The 23,628-nt window shown below is 45.0% G+C and overlaps 3 protein-coding genes and 1 long non-coding RNA gene across 13 annotated transcripts in view; 1 reads left to right on the forward strand and 3 right to left on the reverse strand.

Annotated features, from left to right (window-relative positions):
- The window catches only part of carmil2 (capping protein regulator and myosin 1 linker 2), a 28,134-nt gene extending 14,609 nt beyond the window's left edge, over window positions 1-13,525 (reverse strand). Inside the window, exons 1-27 of the mRNA XM_028958442.1 lie at window positions 13,403-13,525; window positions 13,107-13,201; window positions 11,831-11,881; window positions 11,112-11,171; window positions 10,452-10,573; window positions 9,054-9,151; window positions 8,874-8,944; window positions 8,708-8,781; window positions 8,547-8,622; window positions 7,740-7,828; window positions 7,424-7,518; window positions 7,082-7,168; window positions 6,355-6,464; window positions 6,050-6,127; window positions 5,885-5,961; window positions 5,240-5,344; window positions 4,772-4,841; window positions 3,999-4,080; window positions 3,131-3,227; window positions 2,998-3,052; window positions 1,964-2,136; window positions 1,815-1,883; window positions 1,636-1,729; window positions 1,467-1,565; window positions 1,267-1,395; window positions 1,064-1,177; window positions 275-447 (exon numbers count right to left, since the gene is read on the reverse strand). Coding sequence (XP_028814275.1) covers window positions 275-447; window positions 1,064-1,177; window positions 1,267-1,395; window positions 1,467-1,565; window positions 1,636-1,729; window positions 1,815-1,883; window positions 1,964-2,136; window positions 2,998-3,052; window positions 3,131-3,227; window positions 3,999-4,080; window positions 4,772-4,841; window positions 5,240-5,344; window positions 5,885-5,961; window positions 6,050-6,127; window positions 6,355-6,464; window positions 7,082-7,168; window positions 7,424-7,518; window positions 7,740-7,828; window positions 8,547-8,622; window positions 8,708-8,781; window positions 8,874-8,944; window positions 9,054-9,151; window positions 10,452-10,573; window positions 11,112-11,171; window positions 11,831-11,881; window positions 13,107-13,201; window positions 13,403-13,439 — 2,480 coding nt within the window. The 5' untranslated portion in view covers window positions 13,440-13,525. The remainder of the gene's footprint in view (window positions 1-274; window positions 448-1,063; window positions 1,178-1,266; window positions 1,396-1,466; window positions 1,566-1,635; window positions 1,730-1,814; window positions 1,884-1,963; window positions 2,137-2,997; window positions 3,053-3,130; window positions 3,228-3,998; window positions 4,081-4,771; window positions 4,842-5,239; window positions 5,345-5,884; window positions 5,962-6,049; window positions 6,128-6,354; window positions 6,465-7,081; window positions 7,169-7,423; window positions 7,519-7,739; window positions 7,829-8,546; window positions 8,623-8,707; window positions 8,782-8,873; window positions 8,945-9,053; window positions 9,152-10,451; window positions 10,574-11,111; window positions 11,172-11,830; window positions 11,882-13,106; window positions 13,202-13,402) is intronic.
- Window positions 13,526-14,822: 1,297 nt separating this feature from the next.
- ctcf (CCCTC-binding factor (zinc finger protein)) lies at window positions 14,823-21,543 on the reverse strand. 4 transcript variants are annotated; one of them, XM_028958715.1, is made up of 11 exons: window positions 19,966-20,916; window positions 19,121-19,708; window positions 18,694-19,036; window positions 18,424-18,594; window positions 18,204-18,337; window positions 17,991-18,111; window positions 17,596-17,906; window positions 17,319-17,501; window positions 17,091-17,232; window positions 16,807-17,004; window positions 14,823-16,695 (listed from the first exon to the last, which is right to left on the reverse strand). In XM_028958715.1, the coding sequence occupies exons 1-11, from the start codon at window positions 19,987-19,989 to the stop codon at window positions 16,499-16,501; spliced, it is 2,412 nt and encodes an 803-aa protein (XP_028814548.1). In that variant the 5' UTR covers window positions 19,990-20,916; the 3' UTR covers window positions 14,823-16,498. The 4 variants fall into 4 exon arrangements, with proteins under 4 accessions (XP_028814548.1, XP_028814547.1, XP_028814550.1 ...); XM_028958714.1 differs by having other exon boundaries at window positions 14,823-16,698; window positions 19,966-20,912; XM_028958717.1 differs by lacking the exon at window positions 19,966-20,916 and adding an exon at window positions 19,791-19,837 and having other exon boundaries at window positions 14,823-16,698.
- LOC114767152 (uncharacterized) lies at window positions 20,571-23,400 on the forward strand. The gene is made up of 2 exons (XR_003742895.1): window positions 20,571-20,846; window positions 23,164-23,400. It is a non-coding gene; the product is annotated as an uncharacterized LOC114767152 (long non-coding RNA).
- ripor1 (RHO family interacting cell polarization regulator 1) overlaps window positions 21,929-23,628 on the reverse strand; it is a 31,786-nt gene continuing 30,086 nt past the window's right edge. For all 7 annotated transcript variants that reach the window (XM_028958708.1, XM_028958707.1, XM_028958713.1 and 4 more), the window contains 2 exons: window positions 23,420-23,510; window positions 21,929-23,302 (listed from right to left, as the gene is read on the reverse strand). In XM_028958708.1, coding sequence (XP_028814541.1) covers window positions 23,205-23,302; window positions 23,420-23,510 — 189 coding nt within the window. In that variant the 3' untranslated portion in view covers window positions 21,929-23,204. The remainder of the gene's footprint in view (window positions 23,303-23,419; window positions 23,511-23,628) is intronic.

Below are 23,628 nucleotides of genomic sequence, written 5' to 3' on the forward strand. Positions count from 1 at the left end.
CTTGAAAAGTTTGCCCCCTCACATATACTAATGTGCCACAAACAGGACGTTAATATCACCAACCATTCCCATTTTATTAAGGTGTATCCATATAAATGGCCCACCCTGTATTTCGAATAAAAAATAGATTAACAATTCACTGAATCACATTGCGTTGTGCCATGGGATTTCTTGACATGGATGTGCAAGACAAAACTGAAAAAGTTCTAAGCTTCTCTTGATATGTGATCTACTCACATTGTTCAGGCGTGTATGAGAGCGTGTGTGGGTGCACCTGAGCTTATCGCTGATATGTGCCTGCGCCTCCTGTAGTGTGCTCTGGATGAAGTGGGCCACCTGACGGGACTTCTTGGCCACGCAGTCAGCCAGCCGCTCGTTCACGCTTGACCTCTGCACAACCCTGGGGCAGACGGACTGAGCTTCCTGCAGCAGGGTCTGGGCGAGTTCCTGTCCATTGCAGAACAGCACACAGAGTTGAACCAGACCGGCAGAGATTGAAACACACAACGATCACGCACAAAATGACAACCACTTGACAAATATGGACTTCCCATGGACTACGTATGGACTTCCCAAGTTTTCTGAAAGACTTTTCTTAAGTAGACATCTTCAGCCATGTAAGTTGTGAGGTGTGTCTGACCTGACTTGTACTTGTTTAGAAAGTTTTGAAATGCGGTCTTCCAGAAGTGACTTTTCATATGAGCCATCATTTAATCTCTTCCCCAAATAAAAAACACACACATACTCGGCTGTCCGAATGATCTAACCTGCTATTTGGTTCAGTTCTCGTGATCAGTGATGGACAGGGGTCAGCATGGGTGATCTGACCAGTCTGCAGCTACACACCAAGCTGTTACACAGCGTCTGTCCTGACATTTCAGTGTCAATGTCAACAGTTAATCTAGTTAAAATATTTCAGATGCTTACACATTTACATTCACACTGTGTCACTGTAATGACACAATGTTTTCCAGTTCACCTGTTAGAGGTCTTAATGTAAATGGCAAAACATGGCAAAACATACTCATACAGTAGTAGAAAGTACCGGAAGTTTCCTGTTTACCTGAATCTCCTCGGTTATCTCATTAGTAACATTTCTGGACGTATCCTGTATTATGTGTTCCAGCATGGTACCACTAGAGGGCGCCCTTCCCAGACCATAGAGTGTGGGCAGAAGCTGTTGCAGGGGTGATTTCGACATAAATCATTACAAACCCAACAGATTTAGTGCAATCATGTAAATGAGAGGCATTGAGAAGCGTTTACTGTGACTGAGGTTTTTGCATTGTGCAGTACTTCCTCTGCTGCTAAAATGTCACTCTGTACTTCCTGAATGTTGCAGCAGGTCAGAGGTCGAACGCTCTCCTTTAGCTTCAAACACAAGCCCTGTACAATCTGAAGAGAAGCAGAAGAGACGCATGAAGGGGGAACCGGCCGCGTGCACCAGAGGATTTTGTGACACGCACTTGTTCCGAGTAAGTGGTCTGCAGTCCCCGCTGGAGGTCCAGCATGTGCTCCGGTGTTTCGTTCTGTTTCCGATTGTTTCTCAGAAGGCACACTTGGATCTGTGGACGTGGAGCAAGTTTGTGCGTAAGCCGAAGGCCCACCGGAACTTTCTCAAAAACAAAAACTCACACGCTGCATGGCCTCCTCAGTCCTCTCAGCGCTGGTACGGTACGCCTGAAATATGTCACTCATGGGCAGGGACATTTGCTGCAACGTGAAGTTCCTGTAGGTATAAATGCACTAGATGACCACGTTGCTGTTCACTATTAAACATTTTTGTCTTTCAAGGGTCGTTCTGTGCGACTTGCCTCTCCAAAGCGTTGGCTACATCCATAAACCCTTTCGCAGTCACGCTGTTTCGGTCCCAGATTAGTGTCCTGTGAAGGAGAAAGACTTCAGCACCGAGACAATCTCACCTCAGAGTCTCGGAGCAACGTAGCTGCGCTGTGGAAGTTACTTCAGCTTGGTGTTGATCATCAGGGCCTTGGCTAACATCTTTGCACCGGTATCTCCAATGAGGTTCCCGCTAATGTCGATCTTGGAGAGGTTGGCATTGCTGGCCAGGCTGTTGATGAGGATGGTGGTGCCCGTCTTGAGCTTGGAGTCACAAACTGACAGAGACTCCAGCGGCTGGGGCCACAAACGGGGTAGTAAAGCATACTTATTATTCTCAATATAATTCTCATATAAGATTCATGTAATCTAGTTAATCCTTCCCAGAAAGGCATCTTAGATGCAGCTTTCCTGCTTAAAGTTCTGCCAGCATTTCTTTAGTAGATGCTTCACCCATATTACATTTACATTTACAGCATTTACCAGACGCCCTTATCCAGAGTGACTTACAATCAGTAGTTACAGGGACAGTCCCCCCTGGAGCAACTTAAGGTTAAGTGTTTTGCTCAGGGACACAATGGTAGTAAGTGGGATTTGAACCTGGGTCTTCTGGTTCATAGGTGAGTGTGTTACCCACTAGGCCACTACCACCCTTATTACATATTACATGAACTCTGTTGCATTAGCTCTTTAATGGCCAGCGCATGGAGGCAGAGCAGCTCCTCCAGTGTAATTACTGAGGAGGAGAGGGTCTCACTGGAACAGGATTCTGGGTAATTAAAACTCCTTCTATTGGTCACGTGGGTTGTCCCTGAGGAGCCTCCCTCAACACAGATGGCTCTACTGCACTGCCACCACAGCAGCAGGAAGGAGACTATTGCTTTATGTAATGGGACAAAGTATAGTTTATAGTTAAAGCATGAGATCTGAAAATTGTATGATCAAAAAACATTACAACTTATACATTTCTGCCAGCTGTGGTTTTGGAGGATCATCTAAAGGATGGAGATGACAGGATAAAGTAAAAATACAGCAAAATGATACCAAATGAACCACGTTTTCTGGATTTTTTGTTGGTTAATTAATGGCATTAGTGGAGAAAAAAAAATTATATACAAGAATAAATATACGATAAGTGACTCTAGGTTTACTACTCACACATTCCTCCTCCTGAATAAGCTGGACAATACGGTGAAGAACATCAGTCAGAGCTCTAAAATGAAGAAATTTCCATTAGGAACAGATGACTTTAGTTAATTTGGATGGATGGGTGAAGGAATGGATGGATGACCTGGACTTCATAGCAAAATTCCCACCCAGTGCGAGGTGTCGGATGGAGTGACTACGCCCGATGGAGAGCACAAGTGTAACCATGTCACTTTCAAAGCCTAAAGATGAAAACAAAAACTCATCAAACGTGGTCTTGCACAGCCAGCAGCCTGCTCTTGTCTTCATTTTCATCTTGAAGGAGGGGGTTTAAATGCTGATGACAAAAGATCCATTTCAGTTCAGCTGACCTCTGACCTTGGAACGTGTGGGTGAGAGTGGAATGCTAACGGGGTGCTGCCTCCCCTGTGACTGTCAGTGCCAGAGCTCTACGCACCCAACGGACCTGGCCACTCTCTATCACTCCTCAGCTGGCTGTAGATAGCAGGGTCTAGGCAGACCACACAATGGCAGCTTTCCTTTCATAATGGGGTAGATTGGCTGATGTTTGGCCTTGCATCCCAGTGAAAAAGGAGCTCTTTGCATTTGTTTCTATAGACATTTTTTTCCAACCAAAATAAAAACATTCTGCTTGGGATTCTTGCACCCATGAGTGTGGCATTTTGTTTAATACAGTAATTTCCATGGAATTTCCAGCATCATCAGACCCATTACTCTCCCTGGAGATCTGTTCAATGGAAATAATTCATGCCTCCCGGATCTGTATTGGCTATATTATAAAAGGCAAATATAATTTATCACATGACAGATCACAGACACATGACCTAGTCTCAGTGTCCCTGCAGTCTCAGGGCCAAGAGAATGAGAGGAGAATGAGACAAAGGAGCTGCAAAAAAGAGACGATGGCCCTCGTTAAAAAGAGAGAGAGTGCGAGAGAGAAAGATGAAGTGAGACAAGTGGACAGATAAAGGCGGATAAATGAGAAAAAGCACCATTGTCCGACAGGATCAGACTGCTGATTGCCTTGACTTCAAAGATGTGTTCCTGAATCACCTGAGCGCCAGCGGACCTCAACTGCACACAAAACAGAGACATTTCAATTTCAGTTCAGGAAAAAACACAGAGCAAAGGGCGAAAGTTCGTGTGAAGGTTTGGATGCTTTTCATCAGCGCAAATGGAAAGGGGCAGGGGGAGCGAGAGAATATATCTGGTGCATGCTAACCCGCTGAAATCCAAGAAACAACCAAAGAATGGCGGTGCATTGGCATATCGTATTGACAATACGATCTGACACAAGGGCTACATATCAGTAAATCACAGTATATGCAGTGAACAAGAACTTACCAGCACCATTTGGAACTGTTTATATACATATTTTTAAGACTATAGGCATTTATTGATGTCTGCATATGTGATGTATTGGCCAGAGCAGGTTTACATCATGCAGAATCAGTAATAGTGCAGACCACATGTGTGAAATCTGTCAATCAATGGGCTCCCGCCATTATAAACCATTTATAAAAATATTATTAAAAAACTAACAAAAAATCATGGTGTGTACAGATTTTTTTCTTGGTTTACCTACTTATGTAAATTCTGAGGACACCTTTGACCTTCCACTAGTGACCAAATCCTATGCTTAGCATATATTTGAATATAGGACCTTAGTCAATTTCTTGTATGGGGAAAAAGCACAAGTTCCTGTTAGGTTCTGTTAATGAATGCAGTGGAAAACATGCTCATGTTAAACAACAAAAACTGGTACCTCACAGCAGCTGATGTCCAGCTCAAGTCCACACAGATGGGTATTAGTAGCTAAACCTTGTAGCAACAGCCTAAAGAAACATTATGCATTCATGATCGTTTTTCCCAGTGCACATGTGCATAAGTGTTTGTAACTACTAAAGTCATGCAATGTACAGTACAGGCCAAAAGTTTGGACACACCTTCTCATTCAATGTGTTTTCTTTATTTTCATGACCATTTACATTGGTATTATGAATGAACACATGTGGAGTTATGTACTTAACAAAAAGTGGAGACCTGGTCCCCACAGTCCCCGTACATAACAGTCACAGTAAATAACTCCACATTCCTAGTTTTGATGCCTTCAGCGAGAATCTACCAATGTAAATGGTCATGAAAATAAAGAAAACACATTGAATGAGAAGGTGTGTCCAAACTTTTGGCCTGTACTGTACATCTATTTGGTGCAGAAATGTGTGTGACCCACCTGAGGGCATCAGGGGGCAGTTTGGTTCCTGCCAGGCCAATGTACTTGAGCTCAGCCGTTTTACTGAAGAATTCCCTCACACTGCGAGTCACTTCCTTCACCTTCCTGGCAGTAGACAACCATCAGTCATCAGTCAACAGCCAAATACAATACAGTCCAAGCATTATCCAAACATTCCCCAAATCCAGCAACATTAAAACCTTCAGACACAGCATGGTAACACAGCAGTTACCATGTTATTTAACCGCCTCGACGACGGTGAAATTCAGGTATTCAGTTGTTGCCCTGGAAAACACCTCCACCCTATTATATTTGTATCCTACTACATAATACTACGTAATAATCTCAACTAACCATAGTGAAATCAATGTAATTAGCTATCATCCTCTTTATGGTTCCATATTACTGTCACCACTGAGTAACTTCCACGGCAAACCTTCAACAGCAGCAACCTCAAGAACTCAAAACAGGTCTTATCATATATCCATGTGCTGTTGTTTGTACTGGATGAAAACCAAAATCTCAATATTCTCTCTACTGGGCCTCAAGCCTGTGACTTTGTGGGTCATTTGGTTCAGCAAATTCAACTCAGGTTATATAGATTCCTTTACAAGGAGGCAGCAAAGAGACTTGAAGATGCCTCACCTGTGGGAGAAGATGTTTCTGGAGAGGTTCAGATGACTCAGTTTGGAGCAGCAGCCCACAGACAGTGAAACAAACAACTACAGGATTGAACATGACATGATTACACAACAGCAGGCTTTTTGCCCTTCTCAGTGACAAAGCAAATGGTGAACAAAGGGTGCTCACCGTGTCCAAAGGACAATCAGTGCAGCTCAGGTCCAGGAAAGACAGAACATTGGGACCCGACAGGAACTTAAACAGACTCTGTGAGAGAGGAGCATCATGATCTCACCGTGTCACATTAAAAGCCTTTTAGACGAGAAAAAAAACTCAATATTGTCTGGTAGTCCATTTGTCAAAATGGATTTGACTTTCACATCATTAAGTCGAGGCGGTATCAAGTAACACACATACAGGCTGTCACTTGAGACAGGCCAGACGAAAAAAAAACGTCTTAATGCATTTATGGGAGAAAAATTCCAACCCCTCACCGTAGCCTCCACCGTAGCCATGCTGCCTGGGTTCCCCGACAGGTCCAGGTGGGTCAGGGAGCCGCAGAGAGACCTGCTCTGAACGAGGACGCCAGCCAAACTGCCTACACCTTTAGGTAGGAAGGAACCATGTACAAATGCAATAGGATAATCAACCGAAAAGTGCAACGGTACACATGCATAGCCTGTCATATACCCACTACCCCATTTATCAAGTCCACACGTGACTACAGGAGATGTGCATTGTTCAAGTAGGACAGCATGATGTTTTTTTAGGAGATTTTTAAACAGAAACTTGAACTGATCAATGGCATGGGACTAGATCACTGGGTCTCAAACTTATCACACCATCTCTTACCATCTCTATAAACGCTTAGCTCTTCAAGTGCCAACATTATGGCATTAAAATACAGCATTACATTTAACTTTTTGACACACAAGGTGGTTTTATTTCTAATATGAATATTATTTATTACTGACTGAGGATATGAACTGTACTACATTTGAGGGTATTATGGGAATAATAACTACAGAGCAGTTAAGCATCCTATCAGCTCCAATAATAGGAGCCAGAATACCACCCGTATGAGAACCAAAATAGTGACACAAGCGAGCTAATAGTCCTTAATTGTACATTAGTGTGTGTGCAGGGTAGTGTTTTCTGAAATGCATGTGGGGGAGCCTTAAACACAGCAGTCACACTGTTTCTCTGAAGCAAAACAATTACCTTTAGGGGTGAGGGCAACCTTAGAGAGGGACAGGTGTGTCAGGCCACAGGGCAGCCTATCCAGCTGCTGACTAAGTGCTGTTACACCTGAGACTCACACACAAATATAAAAAAATGAGATGCATATGTATGGGAGTGGTAGCAGCATAGAGGGTAAAACTCTCGCCTATGAACCAGAAGACCACAAAGTCTCAGGTTCGAACCCCACTTACTACCATTGTGTTCCTGAGCAAGACGCTTAACCCCAAGTGTCCCTATGAGGACCGTCCCTCTAACTTCTGATCGTAAGTTACTCTGAATAAGGACGTCTGATAAATGCTGTAAATGCAAAGTCAGGTGCACCTTTGTCTTCAATTTGATTGGCTGACAGATTGATGATGCGGAGGGCAGAGGAATTGTGTTCTTGGAGCGCCCGGGCCATGTTCATACAAAAGTCACTACAAAAGTCGCAAAGAAAAAGGATCAGTTTTAATGGGAATGTAATTGAGAAGTGGTCTTTCCTCACGTCCCTCAATGATATTGAAGTCCCTGAGTTAATAAAAAATAGTAAGTGTGGCGCACAGTGACATGTCTGATGAATTTATACATAAGACACAGTGTATTTATGAGACTGAGGTCAATGAATGTTGCAGTAATGTTGCATGATATGTTCACCAACAGTTTTAGTCCGCAGCTCTCCAGTGAGACATCCTCCAGTGTTGGAGATCTGGTAATCATGTAGATTATTTGCTCTTGGACATCCGGGGGCTGTTAATAAAGAAGAGTAAGCAATCAAAATTAAATAGGCCTTTGCTCAAACCATTGTCGATTTTTTAAAGGTGATAGAGTGAAGTGCAAATTCCATTACATTTCTGCCTGACAAGATATTACTGTAACCTGTTTTGCCCTGGTCATTTGTAACATTTGATGTTTTTTTATGTTATGCAATACATACAATATGAGTTTGTTAGATTTGAGATTTGCTTTGCATTCATTTTTGTTTACATTTTACACAGTGTGCCCATTGGGGATGTGCAATCATTACACCCCAGAAAAAAACTTTAAAAAATGACATTCAGGACCAAACAAGCTTTTAACTGCAACTGTGGTATCATTTCCACATTTTAAGCAAACCATCCCCAAAACAGGACAGAACAGTACATTTCCAGTGAAGTGATTGTCACATGTGATACACAGCAGCACAGCACACGGTGCACACAGTGAACCCATCACCCTGAGGGAGCAGTGGGCAGCCATGACAGGCGCCCGGGGAGCAGTGTGTGGGGACGGTGCTTTGCTCAGTGGCACATCAGTGGCACCTTGGCGGATCGGGATTCGAACCGGCAACCTTCTGATTACGGGGCCGCTTCCTTAACCGCTAGGTCACCACTGCCCCAGAATGCACAGGAAATGGGGTTTGTGTCATGATAAATGGGCCTGTGTCATTATGTGCCATTTAATTGTTTGCTTGGCACCGCTGCTTTACCACTTTGAAGTCTTTGCTGGAGATCCTGGTGAACCAGTGGCTGAAAGACAGGGCAGCTACAGCCAAGGACAAGTCTCTGGAGATAAAAAAAGAAAAAAGACAGTGATGGATAGCAATTGCTGAGAAAGACAGGTCAGGGACAATTATATTCCTCCACCCACCTGCTGTCAAGGTGACTGAAGTCCAACAGCTTGAATTCTCGACAGTTTTGAACATGATAAATATTGTCAACATCCTAAAATATCAAGAGAAGCAGATGTCACCATTCCGGACGGTCTGAATCGTAGATGCGGTAGCCTGTCAAATGTTACATGTGACAGCACTCACCCACTGCACTTCCTGCCGGCAAGGAAACTCATTGAAGTCGCAGAGAGCTTCATACGTATCAGAAAACCCTCCTTCAAAGCAACACACACACACACACACACACACACACACACTACACATGCAGGTTCAGCAAAATCTCAAGGACATTAAGAAACAACATCATTTGATGGACAGACTGACCACACGGCCCTTGTGTCCCATTCAGATAGTTCTCCACGCTGGACGTCAGTGTCCACAGACGCTCCTGTAGGTCCGGTGGGACTTTCTTCAGGAGCTTCCTGCCAAGGCAAGACGAGTAACAAACAGTTGCCTGAGAGTAGAACCTAAAAATCACAGCTCGCAACAATTTAGAGTGAAATGATCCCGCGCCACTCCGCCACTCCCCTTAGCAAAAAGTAGTTTGTACAAGTGCACTACGAGTATACTTATTTTATACCAAAACTGAGGCAGTACACTTGAAGTTCACTTTACACACTAATATATAATATACATGTATACACTTAAAAATAATATAGTGCAGTGTACTTGACTTATACTGATAAGTACACTAATATGTACATTTCTACCTTAATACTAAAGCTTATAGTTCAGTATACTTTACTTCTTTCTGCCACAGAGTACTAATACTTGGTGTTATGTAGGGCATGTGGTTGCAATACCGCACACTGGCAGCGGGAGTGTGTTCTGTCTCTCTCTCTCTCTGCCTTCCTTTGTACGAATTAAGCGCCTAGAGCCTATCGATGTGACCCACCACCCCACCTGACAGCAGCAGTAGCACCCTTTTTTTTTGGAGTTTCCTCTATGTGATTAGAATGCCGGGGTTTGGAGATTGCCGGTGGTTTGGTTTTTGATTAGGTTGAATACATTTTTCTTTTAATAGGCGGGGGAATGAGCTGGGTACGACAGCCCATGATGTGGCTGACCCAGTAACGTTCCATCTTTTGTTCTTTTCGGCTGGGATATCCATTTCCTTTTTCTTTACCCTGTAAATATGGTTAAGTGGTTGGAAAGAAACTGTTAAACCAGAGGTCTTGACAGAGACTTTGTTTGGTGAGCCTGTAACACTGAGCATATCTTGATTTAAGTACAGAATAAGGTCAAGTCATTGACGTTTAGAAATTTTGTCTGAATAAGTATTAAATTTGTATAATTTCTAGTACACTACAAATACATGACTATACTTACTATACTTGTACTCAAGCATACTTCTTAAAATGAACTTCAAGTAAACTACTTTTTGCTAAAGGTCCTGCTAAGATCCTGGAATTGTACATCTCTCTGGCTAAATTTGGAGATAAAATCAAAATAGACTATTACATTACTATTAACACTAACACCTGCTAGTTCTTAAATTCATTTAATCCTGACACCAGGAGCCTCCTCTCAACAAAGGTAAGTAGATATAAGAGGAAAAATAACACTTTTCTAAGTATTTTAATGCACTGCTGGGTGAATTCCACCTCAGTCAGTTTTAAAGTCGCAGTCTTATATACAACTTGAAGGCAGTAAAATTACAGATGGACATTGCACTGTGGCCACCAACAGGTGTGATTGTATCATTCATTGTGAATTGCTCACCCTGGTGATGAATCAGGAAATATCTTCTTTAGTGAAGCGGTCACATGACTGACCACAGCCTCAAGGTTCTCCACCGACATCAGGCCGAACCAGTAGACCTGCCTGTCTGTTTGAATCACAACCTGATGAAGGAGGACAAACATGCATCTTCCTGTCATTAAGACAGGGACATACATCACAGAAAAATGTGCAATCAGATCACATCCAAGCAGACAAAACAATAAAACACACTCAAAGTGAGAAGTGTGTTCAGGAAATTGTTTCTCTGACAGGGCTGGGCAGCTTCAGCACCTTAGTGCCGTCTCTTCAGCATAAGACCACAAGAGGAGTCATTTCTCCTTTTCCAATTCTACAGCAGCCCACACCTTCACACATCCCCACTTGGCATCTTACAGCATGGCGAGACAGAGCCCTCACAACAAAGGTCCAGTGACATTATAAAAGATTCAGATTCAGGATCTATCTATCTATCTATCTATATATATATATATATATATATATATACACACACACACACACACACACACACACACACACACACACACACACATACATTATATGTTTATATATACACACACACACACATATATAAATATCATACATCCTGACAGTCTTGTGCAGCTGGGATAGAGGAGACAGAACGGGGAGCTGGTGATTTACCTGGTTGATGTTCTCGATGATGATGGCATAGATCTCTAAATAGCTGAAGGAACTTTCTGCCTGGAGTGAGAGACAACACTGAGAGTCAATTGGCACGCTCTCTCTCACATATACACACACACACACACACACACACTCATGCACACACGTGGTAACCGAAGGGCAAATAACTGCGAGGCTATGCTGTGGTGGGAGAGTAGGAGGAGGGAGGGAAGAGAGAGAGAGGCGAAGAGAGGTCAGTGGGCAAACTCAGACACACTGAACATGGTCCTGTGGGACATATGGACATGGGTGTGGCACTTACTAATACAGGACATTAACGGGTTTCACCACACAGTGCTTTGGGGAAAAAAATAATAATCACATGCCCAGATTAATTCCTTTATCACCCCAAAATGGGTAATTTCCCGCCGATCTAAAACCACAGCGCCTGACTCACGTAAGTAAACTCTCCCTCGCCCGCCCACCCACCCCTCTCTCTTTCACCGGGGCCTTCTTTTCCGGGTTAATGCTACACTTGACTTCTCTGCCCTGTGTTGTTTGCTTTGTGCTGGGTCAGTGAAGGAAGAGTTTCGGGGTTTAATGATTTTTTTCCCTCATGCCTCTGTAGCGCCACGTTCATCTGTAGCTCAGCGAGGGTCATGGTCCACACCATCAGTTTGTGCCCAGGTTTATGAAGGACAATCAAGACTTTGAAGTGATGTGCTGGACACACACACCTTTACTGGTCGCTTGCTGTGAAACACGTGAGCTCTCCATGGTGTCATAACCTAAATAAGGCAAAAATGAGAAAGCGGTCAGAAAACATCTCGGTTGGTAAAGGTGTCTGTTAAGAAGGCACACTGAAGACGTTCATTTCATAATTCTGTTATTCCACCGTTATTTATAAAGACATAACTAGAGTACATAATATTAGTGTACTGAATCCAGACAATGAGCAAATGAGCAGTTCTGGTAAATAGCAGAAGTGGATACGGGAAGGAATTGTAGGGTTTCTCATGTTAACCATCGCCAACAAAATGGTTTTTCTTTGTTTCAATCAATTAAATGAGAAATGGACTCAGGGAGGAACCTCATCTGTACTTCCCTAAACCCCAGACTATGATCTGACTTCAGTCGCACAGATGAGAATGTGAATGTCATTATAAAAGGACATGCCCTCCGGTGGCTTCAAATACACCAATTTCAAATAAATACAATAAAACTGTACAAAACAACAACAATAATAACAATAACAACAATCATCCTCATCATCATTGTTATTACGGTTCAGTTATTTAGGATTCTTAGTCACAAGTGTGCAGAGTATGAATATGGGCAAACTGACCATTTCTTTCACATTATTAATTTCATTCCATATCAGTCTAGGGTGTCAGTTTCCTAATTTAATTTTATCCAAAATTACAAATTTGATCATACAGAAAAAAATGAAAGTAAATACAGAACTGAATGTAGAATGTCGATGTGGGAGCAATAGCCTAAATTTAACTGGTGTAATTTCTCCCTTGAAAACTTTAGGCTTTTCATCATTAATAAATACTCTTCAAGATAGGATCCGCTGAGCTTTCAACTGCAGGGATTGTCATCTTCATGAAAAGTGGCCCTCTCCAGAGAAATGAGAATGAGTAAAGAGCGCCACCTGCTGGTGAGATGCAGAAACCAACTCTTAAAGAACAACAGCCCATTGGGGGGGGGGGTTTGGCTCTACAAGTTCGACTCTTCGTTTTATTTCGCATTAAATCGCTCTTTTTTTCCCCCATTCTTAAACTGGTCTGTATGTGCGTAGTAAACGACATGCAGAGCACTAAGTAAAAAATGTACTTTCAGTTCAGGGGCCTGAGCAGCGCACCACCATCCTGCCAGGATGCAGCAGGAAGCTGCAGACGTCTTACTCGAGCTAAGTCTAAACCACAGGCTGCGCCGGCATGCCTTGGAAAACGCCGTGCGCGCTGTTTCAGCTCTGCGTGTGTGCGATCGGTCCCATGTGTCGCTCACCAGCACCCGGCTCTCGGTGTGACCTCTGAACTGGTGCACATGCACCTGCCGCATGAAGTCCACCCTCTGAGGTTTCAGCAGCCGAGTGATATCGTCTGAGGAAGGGGACACACACACACACACACACACACACACACAGGCAAACGGCCACTCATGCTCAGACAAGTCAACTGGACTGCAGAAGAGTAAAAGCCTTCATCCTTACTGTGGAGCAGATGTACTTTACTGCATCTTCATGGAAGTTAAAGTTGAATTGTGGGACGTGAACGTGAAGGAAGGGAGTTGGAGTTTCTTACCTTGAAGGCCGAAGGGGACGACGACCTGGAGAGCCATGCTTCTGGTCCGCCCGGGTTCTGGAGGGGACAAAGGCGCCAACGCGCACCTTCTGAGAGCTCCCTCTCCGAAACCACAGCAGACAAGGGCCTTCGACAGGAAGTGACACGCCAGCCCTCACCTTTTTGCTTACGAGATCCACTGAAGGGTGGCGACACCTCCGCACCGCACGTAGAAGCGCGAAATGACACACGGGCCGGGGCCAGGCTCCGGCTGGAGACGTTCCAGCAGAGCAGACTAGCATCTGACTTACTGCGCAAGACAAATAGCGAGGGGTGAGAAAACCCGCAGCTACATAAGAAGCGATGGTGTCTGACCCTGCCGTGGACACCTCGACTGTTTTTGTGCCTTTCACCCTCCAGTGACTCTGGTGAACATAAACAAGTCCATCAATACATTTACACATCATCATCATCATCATCCATAACTGTGATTAAAAAAAAAATAAAGAAAGGGGATATAACGACTGGAGACAGTCCCCCAGTGCAAGAATACGGAGAGATGTTTTCATGGGAAACCTGGGGAGTGTTTGCGAATGTCATTCAATGGTTGTGGCAGTGAGGGTCACAGTAGCCTAGAGGGTAAAACGCTTGCCTATGAACCAGAAGACCACAAAATCATAGGTTCCAACGCAATTTACTACCATTGTGTCCCTGTGCAAGGCACTTAACCCTGAGTGTCTCCAGGGAGGACTGTCCCTGTAACTACTGATTGTAAGGAGCTCTGGATAAGGGAGTCAGGCAAATGCTCTAAATGTAAAGGTCCGGAGACGTCTACAGCAGAATCATGTCCTATCACATCTACTGCCAGTGTACAGAGGGGGAAGGCATGAGTGACTTGTGAGGAATATTTTATATCAAAGGGATGATGGGTCCCATTTCTTTTGAATATGTTTGCCATGGCAAGTCGAACAAACCCACTGTTGCTAATGGATGTTAAATGTAGTCTAAAATGAATTCATTTAAGAACACGAGACAGCTCAAAAATCCTTTATTTTACTTACTTGGAAAACCTCCTTCACTAGAAGCTGTAAAGATCAGATCTGTATTGGAATGTATGTGTACATGGCCTCAAGTCTTTATCCAGAACAAATTTCTCCTTAATGCGTTATGGAGATGCACAGGAAGAAAAACATTTGGAAAGTCTGGATTGATTCTTAGAATGCATTTAATTAACAGACTTATTTCTCCCTACTACACATATTCTTTAGACATACTCTCATACGAGCCAGGATTGATCCAGGTCCACAGCATTCCTGATGGTCTACCTTGCAAAGCATTTCAGATTAAAAAAAATAATTTAAAAAAAGGGACACAAACAGAAAAATTAGGCCAATATTTTTTTTATTAGCTGTACAGCAATACATTCTCCACACCATCTCTCTCAGGCCCTCTGCCCCACCCAACCCTAATAAATGTCTTTATATTGTTGGTTTTCTGATCATTGTAAAATTCACACAGTACAGCTAAGTACAAAAATGCATCAACCTAGAATTTTAAGAGCTTAACAAAAAATTGAAAGCAATTTAAATGCAATTACATGTAGGAGGAAACTTCATTTTGAAAATCAGAAATGTTTGCTAAAGGATTTTTCTTTTTAAACGAGTGATTAACTTTGTACAGACATCCTTCTCACAAAAGCACCCCTCCCATTCACAACCAGCATATTCAAAACAGTTTCTGCATCTCTCCACCTCGAACCACACCCAGGATGAACGCAGTCAGGACGAAAAATGGTGATGACAACTCTAAAGTGGTCTGTGATGTCGGACCACTGCTCCAATAAATCATCTCTATCATTTACATTTAAGACCTGGAGCTGGATCTACAGGACCTCCACACGTTTAAAACCGGTCCGAATCGCGTGCTTATTCAACTTGGCGTGGCACTCATCAGGTGGATCACAGATCTCTAAGAGAATTTCTCCATACTCCTCATGAGTGAAATGCATTATGGGAGGTGAGGTTCTAAGTCTCTGCCCACCCCCCTCCATAATGAGTAGAGAACACGCAAAAAACACACAACGTTTCAAGCTACGAAGGACAGAAGTGAAGGTGGAAGGGCCACGCTGCCTTCACGGTTTTTCACACGATTCTTAACCACATAACATGTCGATGGCCTTCATTGGCAGGTTTCTGATTACTACTGTTAAAACTCCTTCGTCCCAGCGTTCATGCCCATCAAGTCTATAGAAAAAGATTAAAACGGTCATAATAAAATGTAAATAAAAATTATGTACAAGCAAAATTAGCCAAGATTACTTTCGTTTGTACAACCAATCAACCACAGATTGGAAAACATGGATGAATGGAGTCAGTCCTCGGCCAGATTATCAGACGGGTTATTTGCGCTTCTGCATTATTCAAGTTCTGTGACTACAAAAAAAAAAAAAAATAATAATAATAATAATAAAAAATAAAATAAAACTGAAGAGAAGTGGTAGCTAATCGCAGCAAATAAGGTTGCATGAAACATTAAAAAAAGGATGTGAAACAATGATGGCTAACTGTCCATTCGTTACAGTAGTCACAGTACATGAAGCCCTGGCCTGGCCTAAAAAGGAATTTGCCATGGTGGCCAAAACAAGCTCGCAGAAAGGATTAAAGAGTCGTGTTAGTTGGAAAGTACTAAAACAATGCCGAGCACTACAGTAAGTCCAAGTAACTGTGCAGTCCCTCTCATAAAGATCTAGTCTCTGCTACCGCCCTTCCATACACAAAATGGCACACAGAAGAAAATGGGTCAATTTAACATTGATAACTAGCAGGAGTGAAAATGAAATGAAGACAGTACATGCATATTTCTACCACACTCTCGGTGTACAGCATCATGTAGCTGGAAATTCAGAAAGGCAGGAGGACGGGAGGGGGGGGGATAGTCACAAAAAAGGCGGGATGGTCAGGAGTGTGATGTCTGGCAGTGAAATATGAGAAAGTATGGTGACTGCTGAAGGGAGGCAACAGAGAAAAGCAAAGGGGTGTGTATTTGGTTTGTGTGTGGGCTCCGTGCATGCGTGTGTGTTGGTGTGTGTATGTTTAAGGGCTCTTGGCTGCACCCACATCACCGGTCCATCATGCTCAGAATCATTTCAGGGGTGAGGTCCCCGTTAGGCGCGGCCTCCGGTACGGGAATCTGTACCGTGTCAACCACGGTATGGGCCACCACGGGTTCGGCAGTGACCTCTGCTTCCTGCTCCTTCTTAACTATGATGTTCTCAATCGCACCCGTGCTTTCATCCTCCACCTGGATAATGGCCGCTGCTGTACAGGAACAGAAAATTTTACAATTAGGCTCTATAATATATCTAATGCTAGTTATATTATAAGGTTATGTCTAATAAATGGAACGATAAATTAGAGAAAACATACCTGTAGTGGTTTTTACGACAGGTTTCGGGGAAGGTTTTGGGGCGTTCTTTGGGGGCCTGCCACGTTTCCTCTTGACAGGTGGAGAGGCTGGTGCAGGAATGGGAATGCTGGGTGGGTCCTGCTCCACTTCCAAATCCAGATCATCGAGAGGCTCGTCCTCCTCCTCAATCTCGTCCAGATCAGGCTCACAGTGCTCATCTGAGAGACATAACCAGGATGGGTAGGTTTCAAATAGAAAAAAAAAGCAGACTTGTGTTTAATATGAAACTAAAACCATCACTCACCACTATCTTCGTCATCATCATCATCATCTTTCCTGCTTCGCATCTTCCTCTTCCTTCCTCTGGTTTTCTTGGGCGGAGCTCCATTCTCGCCATCACCAGAATCTATTCCGTTGCAGTTCTCAGCATGTCGAGCCATGGTGTTCTGAAAGCATGCATAGGATTTGGAATGGTCAAGAACCTTTACCAGCCTCAAACCGAACGGAGGACGTAGATGGTTCTCGTGCTCACCCTGCGAGTGAATGTTTTGCCACATTTGCTGCACACGAAGGATGTGGGCACAAAGTTGGGGTCGTGGTAGCGGCGGAAGTGCATGTCCAGAAGCTGTTTCTGCCTGAAGGTCTTCTCACAGTGGCTGCAGGCGAACGGCTTCTCCCCAGTGTGAGTGCGCTTGTGCATGACCATGTGCCGCTCCTGTTAAACAGTACAAATGATGACATTAGAAGTCACCCCGTGGTGCACAAATGACAAAAACAAAAGGGTACAAATCGGTCCAAATAGTGCTCACCTGTCTACAGGCGTAATCACACTGGTCACATTTGAAACGCTTCTCGTTCTTGTGCGACTTCTGGTGCTGGATGAGGGCGTAACGCTCGTGGAAAACAGCCTCGCAGTAACGGCACTTCCTGCCCTGCTCGATGTAGGAATGCTGCTTACGCAAGTGGACACCCAGGTCACTCTTGCGGGCGATGACGGTGTCACAGTGAGGGCAGTGGAACTTGGCCACATTCTCAGTGTGCTTCTGCAGAATATGCATCTTCATGGTGCCGCTCTGGGTGAAACGGGCGTGGCAAATGTAGCACTCGTAGGGCTTCTCCCCTGGGATGAGAGGACAGCAATGAGCCAGAGGCGTGGAAAGAGAGAAACGTTGCTACTGCATCACTGCTGGGGGACACGACTCACCCGAGTGGGTCCTCATGTGTCTCTTTAGCTTGTAGGTGTCTCTGCTGGCATAGCTGCACAGACTGCACTGGAAGGGACGCTCCCCGGTGTGGGAACGGATGTGGCGCTTCAGTTTGCTCACCTGGAAACCACAGGAAGACGGGAGAATTTCAGACCCTCACATTTGGTAAACGTTCGGTGGATATTTTAAACCCGAGGTAACTCGGGCCTCACCTCCACGCTGGCGTAGTCACACATGGAGCACTTGAAGGGTTTCTCGTGGGTGTGTTTGTAGCGGCGGTGCCTCACCAGCTCTCCGCTAGTCACAAACGCCATGTCACAGTCAGTGCACTTGTGTGGTCTGGTACCTGGAAGTAAAGGGAAAAAGTTCTCACACCAAACCATTCTTCAAACTTTTATTCTGGACTTTTCAGACCCTGGAAGGCTTCTGTACCTGTGTGAGTGTTCAGGTGGTTTCTAAGCAACGTGACTGTCCTGAAAGCTCGTCCACAGAGGTGACACTTGTGAGGCCTCTCGTCTGTGTGGCTCTTCATGTGACGGTCCAGGTTTGAGCGCCGAGGGCAGGTGTAGCTGCAAAGCTCACATTGGAATGTCTTCTTCACACCTGGTCACAAAGAACGTTACGTTGAAGCACAAAACCTGAAGCAAAACTGTGTTTATATGGAACTTGTGGTCATATGGAAACAGTGGAGGGTCACCATACCTTTCTTTTTAATTTTGGTGGGTTTTGGGGGCTTCATGTTACCAACCACCTTCTCGGCGTTGACCTCGGAGAGCAGCCCTTCCTGCTGCTCCTCCTCAAAATCATACACAGACACGTCCATGTCCTTTTCACCTTCTGTGTTATAGCGCAGTTTGCTCTTCTTTGTCTTCTTGGTTTTCTTAACTGGCGGCTGGTAGTCAGGGTCTTTGGCCCAGCTTGGGTCCTCGTTCTGGGCATCAGGCAACTCCTCTCCTTCCTCCTGATGGGCCTGTGGGTCTTCATGTGGCTGGAGCTCATCCTGCTCCACAGTTTCCACCTCTCCATTTGCTCCAACTTTCACCACCTAAGGGACAGTGATTTCAGTTGGAATCAGAAAACGCCAAAGGAGGAGTTTAAAGTTGAACACCGCAACTGAGATACTACAAACCTGAAAGCCTTCAGGCAGTGGCAGGGTGTGACAGATGACAGGCTCTCCATCTTTGGGCATAGCTGTGGCATCCACCAGAGTGCCCTGCAACTCTTCCACTGTGGCTGCAGTGACGGGCACAGCAGAAACTGGCACCTGGAGGAGCTGAAGCTCGCTGAGACCCAGCGGCTGCTCCTCCATGTTCACCACCTGCAGCGTGATGATCTGGGTGTCGTCCACCGTTGTGACTGTGGCCGTGGCTTCGTGAGGCGTACCAGCCACACCAACAGTGCCACCGACACTCACACCCACTCCAGCCTCCATGACCTCAGTCTTCATCTGCAACAGTGCAGGATCTAGACTATCCATTACCATCATCTCCACACTGCTGTTCACCACCCCAGCAACTAGCTGCTGCTGGGACTCCACCATATCCTCGGCCTCGGCCTGTGTCTGATCAACAGCATCCAGGCCGGCCACGTGTAAGAGCTCCACCCCTACGTCGTCCTCGTCGCGCCGCCGCTCGTACGTCTTACAGTCTTTCGCCTTAAATGCATCACCGGCCTCCTCCACCACGGCATCGGTCGGTCCCCCTTCCATGGGTAATACCTATAAACCCCAAAAGAGTCTTTAAGTGCTTGAAATATAATGAAGGCACACTACAGCTACTTAAATAAAACGTAACTCATACCAAAAGGAGCAAAAAATATCATTCAAGTCCTTGAACAAGCTTCTGCTGCCTCTGATATCTACTGTAGAAGAAGCCATACTTAAGGCCTAAAACGCACATAATTAGAACCACATGGTACTTAGACACTTAGCTCTTAGCACGCCAAGAACACATCCTTCCTAAACACTTGAGTTACCTGCAGAAAAAACGAGTACATCATCTTTCTACCTGCGTCTCTGCCTCAACCCTCCACTTATAGAACCTACACCTTGGCCTGCAGGGAACAAAAAAAACGACAGAAAAGCTCAACTTCTGCGTCTGAATGCACCTGTATGCAAAGCACATTTCCTCCCGGAGGAGGCTACATCTCCATTATAAGACTTAGCCAAACAACACTGTGGGTCACCAGGTCTCGTCTCGAGACATTTTCGGCTGTTTAAATAAGAAAAGTTAAATAAGAAAATGTTCGGAGTAAAGTTCGCCGCTTCATAAAACGTATTTATTTACGGCCGGCTAAACGGGACTCTGCCCCGCGTAAAGCCCACAGCCGGCTTCAGAATAAATGTTCGCGCCGCCACAGGCCACACCGTGTCGGCGGTGACGGTCATAATCGTGTTTTTGTACCACTACCAGGCGGGTTGTAGAGGGAGCTCTCCGCCGTTTTTATCCCTTCTCTCGCCTGCTGCTCGAGGTAGTCCTTCGATAAGTGGGCGCTCGGCGGGACGCGTCGGGAAACTGCGGCGAAAAGAAAAGCCGCCGCCGTCCGCGCTTTTCGCTCCGACGAGACCCAGGTCAGGGAGGGAAAATGTCGGCGGCTGCGGGCGGGCGGGCCCGGGGACGGCTACGCGTCGAGCGGGACGCGGAGGTCGCTCTCCGAGCCCCGCGCCGCTTCCTCGTTCCATTTCCATCTGCGCAACAAGCCCGCGGCTGCCCGAAAGCCCGGGCGCCAGCGGGCTGGCCGAACCGCGCTGCGGCGTGGACGGGGGTCGGGGCCGGTTCAGCCTACCGCCCGAGCTGGGCCGGTTCGCCCGGGAGCCAGGAAGGGTTCGGCGATGAGGGGCGCCAGCAAATTTCGTAGTAAGCGAGGAAGCTAATGCTAAGCTAACCCGCCTCGTAAAAAGGCGCGCCGAACGACGGAAGAAACTTCGAGGTCTTTTTTTTTTTTTTTACTTGAAGCGGGCCGTTCGTGAAATTTGGTGTTTATTGCGAGACACGGTGTTCGGTTTGGCGTCCCGCGGGGAGCAGATGGCCACCCGACAGCTCGGTGGCTGCGCTGCCGAACGTTAGATGTTAGAAAACGGCGGGCAAAGACAGGAAACAAAGAGGAGAAAAAAGAAAATGGACGCCTGGCCTAAACACGGCGACAAACACTAAAGTGTACAAATATCGTTTTTACCACCGAAAAGCGAACTTATACGGGCTTGTTAACACTTAAGAGTTGGACATTAGCCTGAACTTCTGGGTTATAAATGTTTTTTGGCTAAATTTTCGATAACGATAGAGGGAGACAAACACCCCCCGCCAGCCGCCTGGACTGGGAGCCCCATCGTGACACCTAGAGGCCGACTAAAGCTCCTGCAAAACTGCCCCCGCTTCGAGAAAGTGGCGCCGCTTTACCTGCGATTCGTGCGCTTGAGCTCCCGTTGAGTTCGACGGAAAGTCCAGGCTTCGCTCTTTCTCCTGCCCGCGATGGCGTAAAACTGCGTCCTTCCTCCTCCGGCGGTTTTAATCCTCTCCCGCTTTTGCAGAGTAGGCTCCGCACAAAATGGCGGCCTGGGGCCGTGGATGCGCCTGCGCTGCGCGCAGGGGGGGCGGTGGCCAAGGGGAGGGGGCGTAAACGCAGCGCTGCGCCGATTGGCCAGCCGGGGCGCTACTTTTGAATCGCGCCTGTGCGGCCGCACGGCGCTGTGGGATGAGGAAGAGTTTATGAGCGGACGCGTTCTGTGGAGGGGGGGGGTGTTTAGGCGTCGGCAGCTGGTTTATGCACATACCCATACAACCAGACATACAATTTACCACGCAGACCTTTTATATTTTAATAACACAATTTAATGCCAATATTGCTATAACTAATTAACAAATTCTAAAAATTCATGTTTGTGCAGTCAAAACTTTCTAATTAGTACATAATACTCGAGAAAATAGACATACACGTCAAGAATTTTTTTAAAACACATTTTAATACTTTGTTCTTTACAGTTGATGGCAAAAGTCAATATACATTTTATAAAAAAAAAAATCAATCTCTTTTTTTCTCCTTTATTGAATGCTTCTCAATCTGAGACTTAATGAAAATATACTGTACTATTTGCAGTCTGTCACCTTCCACTGCAATCATTAAATTTTAAATAAATTCTATTTCTCTCATTAAAACACCCCCCACCCCATCATATTGAGGCACTTTTACAATAAAGAGGGTTACTTTGTCCATTCCGCAACAGAAATGTAAAAGAAGCTGCAAAGAAAATTAGAACCCAGGCTCTCTGATAAAACCCCTCGGTCAAGCTTCTTAGCATGCGGCGGGGCAGTCTGGAGTTCACATGCAAGAAATTGTCTATAACTGTTCAATAAAGGCAAAGTGTACCACTGTTTACAACTTTCTACAATAATAATTATGATTAAAAAAAAAAAACTTTACAGCAGAAACCATTTTCAGTTATATTGTCAGTGGCTTAAGTCTCAAAGTGTGTGGTGAATTGAGGAATCAGCACCCAAAACACTGCATATACACAGTGTACGTAATGTAATTTGCAACACATGTAGAATACAAATAACATCCAATGGAATATATTTAGGCTGTTCTAAAGGATATTTAATAACTTTATGGAATGATGGCACTATAATGGTTCTGTAGGCTTTCAGCCCAAAAGTGATGTGAAACTTCAGCCCCATCTCCTCCCTGAGGAGCAATACCAACCATACCGCCCATACCAACAGAACATCGCACATACACAAACGCTCTCCACACTGACCCCTTCTGTCACCTTTCGGTGGGTTTCGGTCACACTGTGAACAGACCCAGGACTGACGGGTCTGCTTGCCCACTCATCTGTCTTGATGCAACTTGGAAAACAACGTTGCACAATCAGAAGGCAGCCATACCGCCAGGCCAAACAATAAGGCTGCAAAGTTTCCTTCTCCACATTTCTCAGTCTGTCCCGCTCACTTTACGGTATCGCATCTTCTCATTAATTATAAAAACATAATTACTCCAAAACATACAGAATATGATTATTCGTGTTGACTGGTGTTTATGTTGAAAGTGTACATGTCAGTTTTCACTTGTTCCCATTCAGTTAGCAGAATGTCCGTTATTGAAGTGACTGTGTGTGCAGGCGAGTGGCACAATCATGGCTCTGTGATTGTACTAACAGTTTTATATTTGTTTCCGTAGATTTTAAGGGCACTGAAAGTTCTAGTTCTACAAAGTTATCTTCAGAAGGCGGTGCTGGCCATGCTGCCAGGGGTGAAAAGGCGGGGCATCCCTTCCTGTGACGTCTCAACGTGCCGATGGGCCATCTTTCCCTCCTCACCTGGACAATGCACGGAGAGCCAAACGGACATTAAATTATTTGCTTTAAATTTTTTAAATGTTCTTTTTAAATTTGGAATAAAAGCCTCTAAAATGAAAGTATTGTAAATGAACTCACCCAGCACTAGCAGAGCTTGCTTGGCAGCATCCCTCACGTCCTCCTTGTCTGTGCGACACAAGTAGACCAGTTGCTCAATGCTCTCTTTGGCCTGTTAATTTGACATTAATGTAAAATATGACAATGGACAAAGAATATGAGGACATTGCACAATAAGAATAGGATGGTACTGGATCATGGTAGGAAATTTGATTTTACAGTATGCAGAA

Source organism: Denticeps clupeoides, chromosome 17 (genome assembly GCF_900700375.1).
Source record: "Denticeps clupeoides chromosome 17, fDenClu1.1, whole genome shotgun sequence".
NCBI lineage: Eukaryota > Metazoa > Chordata > Actinopteri > Clupeiformes > Denticipitidae > Denticeps > Denticeps clupeoides.